At 35.5% G+C, this 7,317-nt stretch overlaps 1 protein-coding gene across 1 annotated transcript in view; it reads right to left on the minus strand.

Annotated features, from left to right (window-relative positions):
- Positions 1-7,224, minus strand: part of CEP120 (centrosomal protein 120kDa) — a gene marked incomplete at its 5' end in the record, with an annotated part of 22,408 nt that extends 15,184 nt beyond the window's left edge. Inside the window, 6 exons of the mRNA XM_009580011.1 lie at positions 1,238-1,399; positions 3,065-3,157; positions 3,644-3,733; positions 4,396-4,548; positions 4,638-4,734; positions 7,042-7,224. Of these exons, the coding sequence (XP_009578306.1) occupies positions 1,238-1,399; positions 3,065-3,157; positions 3,644-3,733; positions 4,396-4,548; positions 4,638-4,734; positions 7,042-7,224 (778 nt within the window). The remainder of the gene's footprint in view (positions 1-1,237; positions 1,400-3,064; positions 3,158-3,643; positions 3,734-4,395; positions 4,549-4,637; positions 4,735-7,041) is intronic.
- Positions 7,225-7,317: the final 93 nt, after the last annotated feature.

Genomic DNA, 7,317 nt, shown 5'->3' on the forward strand with positions numbered 1-7,317 from the left:
CTGATACAGTATGTCTGTTTTGAATAGGAAAAATAAAGTGATTGTGATGGTACTGCAACATCACTAAAAAAAGTCAGTGGGAGTCAAAAGAATGAGTTTGGAAGATGACTTCTAGGTGGTGGCATCTGGCCACCTGAGCCTCAAGAACTATTGGCTATCTTGTCTGGACTGATACAGCATTGGTAGCTGCCAACAACACATCTATGATGCAGAAGTGATCCACTTATCACTTTGAAGTGGATTGCATTCTGCAGTTTGAAACTGCTCATCTCTATTCAATGACTGTTCAGTAGAATAGCCAAGATTAGCATCTTCTAGATTAGCAGCATTTTTTGAATTAGCTATATTTAAAGAGTTCAGTGTACTGTGGTTAACATATGCTAACATGAAAAGAAGTAGGTTAATATCAGTGTTTAATACTAAACTAAAAACACCCAAAAACCCAGCACAACTCTTCCTAATACAAAAATATGCCTTTGGCTGATACAGTTCTTCAGTTAGTCAAAGCTATTGCGGGACTATCACTATCATATATCAGAAATGAAAAGCACCAAAGCAAGTAACTAATCTACATAAACTACTTCAAAAAACACGTAGGCACTACTGAGATTTAATCTACTTAACAACAAATTAAGTGTCTAATATTGTAACTGCTCAAAAAAGCTAGTACTAACTTTTACAATTTTACAGTATGCTTTAACAGTCAAGAAAAATAGCTAGACCAGCCTTGTCATAAAGTGCAAAAGCTAGCTTACAGGACAAAAGAACATGGTCTAAGTTTTCTCAGTTTAATGAAACTACTACTTTCAGAAGAGAAGATCACAATATCAAGATAATCCCCCCCACCCCAATAAGGATAATAGAAATACTCTTTTGCAATGGAAGAATAAAACAAATTGCATAGTCAAGCTACCTAGATATTTTGCTGGATGTTAATTGTTAACAATTTAAGTTACTGAAATGTATATTGCTGTTCAGGTCCTACATGTAATGTATGCTTGTAATTGCAGTTTGATGTCCAGTGTTGGAAAAAAAAATTATAACCACTGCATTACAAACTGTCTCTACTACTGAGCAAGACTGAGAGATGGATCCCAGCATGTAACTCACCGAACAATGGAGACAAAATGTTTATTACAAAGTTGCCAGAATGTGCTTGCTTGAAAATCATTGCTCAACTTATTTTAAATAAGTAAATGGTTTAAATAAGTACACAGAAAATTTAAGTGTACTTAACCTGCTGCTGGAAGCGAAGCTTGTCTTCTTCCAGCTGTTTGATTTTTGACCTTTCTAGTTCAACCTGGTGTGCACACTCTTCTCTGGCTCGCCGCACAGAATCCTGTAGCTCCTGCAGATTTCGTTCATGCTCTGCTTGCAACTCCTTCTTCACTCTTTGAAGCTTAAAAGTGAGACATATTTATATCAATCCACAGGTGCAAGATCTTTATTTTAAGAGTCTCTTACAACTGTTACTATTATTCATGGCAGAAAAAACTGTTATCCATTTTAGAAATTAAACAATAGAAATTTCATTGTTATCTATATGTTTGCTATATGCTCTTTTATTGGCTTTCAGTTTAACTAATGACCTGCAAATTACTATATTTGGGCTACAAATATACTCTTGCTTGACTATTGTAAAAATGGAGCTATCTCTACTGTACTTTCTACATGGAATTGCTAAAGGCAAATTTCATATACACCTTTCCTCTACAAACTAAAAAGCTAAATATACCCCTTCACTACAGAAACAGTGAAGTCACAGCTAGAGCCAAGATGCCTTCAGATCAGTAAGATTGCACTCTTCAAACTGAGCATGTTGAGAGAATTTCTCATTAAGCTAAACAAGGAAACATTCCTTGACATGTTTGAACTTTCTAGAAAGATGTTACTGGCTCAGATAACTGCTAGCTGAATAGAAGCCTCTCCAAACGGCCCATTTCTCAAACTGTGTAATTGCTAAACGAACCCTACATCATTTTGTCTAGACGCTTTTGGAATCCGCTGATTTTTATTATCTCTAAACCCTCAGGTCAGGATCTCACTAAATTTAGAGCAAGTTTTAGAGCAAGCATGTATGAGATTCAAAATAAATACTTTTACTCAGACTGAAATGCATTCGAGCAAACCTTATCACCAGATTTTTTGCATAGATGTTAAAGGTAAAGTCAGACACTATTTACAGCATAAACTTCATCTTGAGGGGTATAGAAAGCCTGAGTACAGAACAGGACACACGCTCAATCGGCCAGTCCCTGTGTTGGGAACTTTCTTAACTTTGTCCACATGCACAGGAGGTATTGATATGATAAAAAGATTAATCTGAGCTACAGGAGGAAAGAGAGTTTGCTGGACTGCTATATCACCACAGCAGTTTACCTATATAATTGTGAGTTTGTTCTGAAGTACAAAAACAGGCTGTTTATTTTCTTTCTTTCTCTTTTCATACGACTAGCTTCCCTGAGGACTTGCACCCCACTTCCTCATCTTCAGGGTATTCAGTGAGACCTACAAACAGGGGTAGCTAGTGTTTCTCCTGCATTGTCTTTGGCCCTGTCACTATTAAAAAAAAAAAAAAAAAACAACGAAATAGGAACTCTATCAAATCGCTGGATAACAAAACCTGCACAATTGCAGTTTCTCCCAGCTCTCCTTGTCACCTTCTCCTATTTCAATGTTTAATCTAGCAATTAGTGTTTGAAGCAAGGCACTCTTATATGCATGTACAATGTCCACCTGACAGTACTAAACTTAAGATTGAGATATGCTAATGTTATATAAATGTCTCCACTGACACTCTAATTCTGTTAATAATAAATAAGAAAATTTACAGTTCTATAACTCTAGCAAACCATTTAAAAGTTCATTGAATTTCCCTTTCAGTAAAAAGTGTAGTTGTAACAAAACTTGGCTTAAATTATTAGCGCTCCTCTATGTATCAGTATGAATGCAGGTATTTCAGTTCTTATACACAGGTCACAATTGCCTCTATATGACAACTCAACAAACCTTACAGAAATAGCTCATGCAATTGCATTGTTTAAAATGACCAAACACTTTTTACCTCTGATTCAGCACTAAAAAGCTGTCGTTCTCGCTTATCTAGATCTCTCAGGGTTTTCTGAAGTTGTTCTTCCAAAACAGTATATTCTGCTATCTAAAAGAACACAAAAGGCCATTTTTTTCCTTGCAATAAAAATAACGTATTAGACAGGTAAAGAATTTACTCTTGCTATGATACAAAATATTGACAATTTTTGTTTGGAAATTTACATATAAAACAAATCTCCATCTCTTAATGACAAAATCACAATGGAGAGCCTTCCTTTCTAATACAATAAAGGCTAACAGGTTACCACGCACAGCTGGGCTGTAGAAGTGCTTTTTGACCATGCAAAGGTAATTACAGTTAAAAAGCCCCCCCAAAAAGCAAGCTAACCTGAAGGATTTTCAACAAGTATTCTATGATTAAGGGCTACTTTTTATTTTTTGCACTGTTGTAGACTACATGCTTGCATACCTGTAGCTGTGCAGACTAATCACAGACCCTTTGTTTTATGTTATAGTTATGAAATATCTTGTCAAATTTTAGTGATATGAGATTTATGAGACTTTCAGAAACTATAAGAATGAGTTTCCTTACCTTTTTCTTCACTAATGCTTCTCTCTCTCTATCTCTTTTCCTCCATTCTTCTGCAAGTGCTTGCATATGGGCCATTTCCTTCTTTTTAAGCTTTTAAAAGCCAAAAAAAGAAACAAAAACCCCAAACCAGAGAACCAAATCAAAGTTGTTGGAAGTGCAACTTTAAAGGAGAGAGTACTAGCAGAACAAAAACTTGAAGCAAAAGAATTAAAAACTAAGTTTAGTACACTGACTTACATAACTCAAGGTATGCTTCTGATAGTGAAAAATATTTCTTACCCCTAAGTACAAAATGCAAAGTAAGCCCAAGTTCGAGAAAAATATCCTAACAGATAGACACTAGATTCTCAGTGTCTCTTAAAAAGAAGCATGCGACTCTAAGAACACCTACAATGACTTCAAGAGTAGAAACACAGCAATGGATTTTGACTGAGAATAAAGAAATTTAACACCAATAATTTGAATCTTGAATATCCGCTGCACTTCATAAACAGTAAAGGGAAATTGTGAAGGGGGTATTCTGTACTTCACTACTTAGCACCTACTTCAGTCACTTAACAAAAAAGAATTAACCTTCTTCCTTAAGAGTATGGAAGGTATTTGCCTGAAGTTTTAATATTCTATATAAGCAAAATTTAGTTCTTATTTGAAACACTGGCAAAGAAAAATGCAGTTAATATTCCTCTTGCCAATTCTGCTAAAGCTTCTCTGGTAGCCATGCAGTTGAGGAATTAAACAGAAAGAGTAAAAACCTGATTTTCAAAAATGTCCTCTTGCATTTCCTTCCACATCTCTAGCTCCAGTGCTGCTTTGTATTCAAGAGTTTCTCGAGGTTCTGGATGGTTTTCTGGGGTACAACGAGGCTGAGTGTGAGGGACATGCCGCTGCTGACCAGCACCTACACACTGATATAACAACAGTGGATTTCTAACTGGAAATCCAACTTTTCGAAGAAGTGTTCAAGGAAAAAGGGTAAGATTTATGTAAAATTTACTTGAGAAGAATCTGACACCAGAACTTCTTGCATTTTCACAAGCCCGTAGTCTTCCAAAGTGATAGCATATGAAAGCTCTGCTATTCTGTTGCCTGACCTATAAATAGCATTAGAACATTATTTTAATGAAAACTGTCTTAAAAATACAGAAAGTGAATTGTAAGACAACACACAAAACAGCAAAGTTGAAGCGCTAAAAGGTTCCGTGTAAGCTCAGAGACTGTAAAGAGTTGCCTACATGAGAGCCCAAACATGCTCTCCCATGTATATTGTTTTAACTTAGGGACTGATTTATACATCTACAGTAAGCTTTCTGACTTTAACAGATAACTTGTCATTGGGAACCTATTTAACTAACAGCTTACTATAATAACACATCCCTATAACAAGAGAATGATCCAAAATTGTACCTGCTGTGAAGTCTTAAATCGTTCTAACAAATATACCTGTTGAATACAGGTATTGTTGCTGACTTTGTTCTAAGATACTAAATGAATTTTGTTAGTCTTGCTTGACTTGTTAGTCTTGATTAACAAGAACTTCCTAGTTATCCACAGTATAAAAGTCACTTAGCATATCATGTGTGGTAAGCCGTCCTTGGATTACTAAAAACCACATTTCTGGAAGCTTCACCACAGAGAACTGACAACTTTAAATCCACCTACAGGTTAAATATCTACCTGATTTTGTACAGTGAAACAATGTCTAGATAACAGATATTTTAATAAACTAATTTGAAATCTGTTGCAGTTGCTACTGAAGTAGAACAGTGTCTCAGCTGTCTTATCTCTAACCATAGACAAAATGTAGTAGACAAAATGTAGTAAACAAAAGTAGTTTTCTGCACAGAAAGATATTAAGAGAAAGAATACACACAAATCATGTAACTGAAAGTTATCACTAGTCTAACATGAAATTACATTGCAGTGTAGACCCGTACTTGGTCAGAAACAAAACTATAATTTAAGTTATAACTACTCAATGATGCAAAGGCAACTTCACAATCACTTGAAGCCTGAAAGCTGCAGAATTAGATATCAAGCAATTTGCAATAAAAGGCTGCAGCAATTAACCATGGCTGCAGTTTTCACAGAAATTCTCTTCCAGCAAATATAAAAGACAACATTAAAATATTTTTACAAAGGTGCAATCTTCTACACAGTTATTTGCAAGGGAAAAAACCACCAAACATTTATACTTCACATAAGTTAACCTAAACTAGTGCATTAAATTCTTACAACTTTCTATCAGTCACTGATTAAAAAACAAAACAAAACAGAAATCTGAGTAATTAAGTCAGTTTAACATACCAGTATAAAAAGAATGTCACACCAACAAGAGCAAGGTGTCAGCACAGCAAAATACAGAGACCTGATTACATTTTGAGAATGCCATCTAGTGGTTATTAAGTTTTGTGTAAAACCAGGTTTCGCTTTAATAAACATTATTGATGGAAGTGTGAACCTTAATGTACAGTGAGATCATAAAGTAACTCTCCACAGAATCAGGCCATGCTGGCTTTCACACAAAAAAGTTTAAACGAAGTCAGAGATAATTTCCTATCAATTTGGGAAGAGGGAGGATATCAGTCTTTGTAACCTGAAGTTTCCTGTGTGTCAAATATAGTGTTTTAATTATCTGGAGGATTAGAGGTTTAAAACTGACCTCAGTCTTAATAGCAATTATATTTATTTCTAAAGACATAATAAGTTCCATTATCACACAGAAAAAGATGAGGGTCCACACACTGATGCTAGCACAGTTCAGATCTTCAACAAGGACACAGGACAGAAGTAACTATAAATTAAGTTTCTACATATACATAAAAAAGTTACTCCCCTATGTAAATGAACATTTTTCTTCAAACAGAATATTAAATAATAACACTGCTCCTTCTGATGTACACAAGCTCAAACCCCTGCTACTATCACAGGGTATAATCCTGAAACAGGAAATCTCTCCACTCTATGGATTTATCTGTCCTCCTAACTTCCACTGAAGTCAGCTGCATCTAAAGGCATACTATGAACAAACAGTCTTAACTATTCACTGGAATATCAGCAGCTTTTTGTAATTGTTAAGTAAGTTACTCAGGAAAGTGCCTCAATAACATTTTTTCCAATTATTTATTTCTTTAATCTGTTTGTGAAGCTTACGCAAGATTATGGTTATATAAATGTTTATTATGATGACTCTGGTAGTGGTGTGGAGTTGCACAATATGCCTGTGGCAATTTAACTTTTAATCTCTTGGATGCCTTTTCCCATCCCCATATTGCAGTACTCTGCAGCTTGTTTACCTATTCAAAAAGGTAAACAGGAAGACCTTGCCCTTTTTCAGGGAAATACTAAATAAACAATTCCTCAAAACTTGCTACGAAGTAATTTTTTTTAGATAGTTTTACCCTTGTGCTGCTGTGACACTGACTGTTTCATTGCAAGTTTGACGCCAGCATTGTTCACCATTACCACCCAAGAACCGGGTTTTTTCTGAAGCCAGAACATTTGAAAGCTGAAGTCTCGCCACTCCTAGAAGTAAGTCTTTAGCTGTTTTATCCTTGTGCCACAATTCAACCAGCAAAGGTAATCTGAAACAAAGAATGATTTTAGTGTCAGGCATCAACACAAAAGAGGAAGCATTCCAAGACGACATTGACACTGCCTCCCACAGCATTCTCCTG

Source organism: Fulmarus glacialis, unplaced genomic scaffold, assembly GCF_000690835.1.
Source record: "Fulmarus glacialis isolate BGI_N327 unplaced genomic scaffold, ASM69083v1 scaffold43736, whole genome shotgun sequence".
Taxonomy (NCBI): Eukaryota; Metazoa; Chordata; class Aves; order Procellariiformes; family Procellariidae; genus Fulmarus; species Fulmarus glacialis.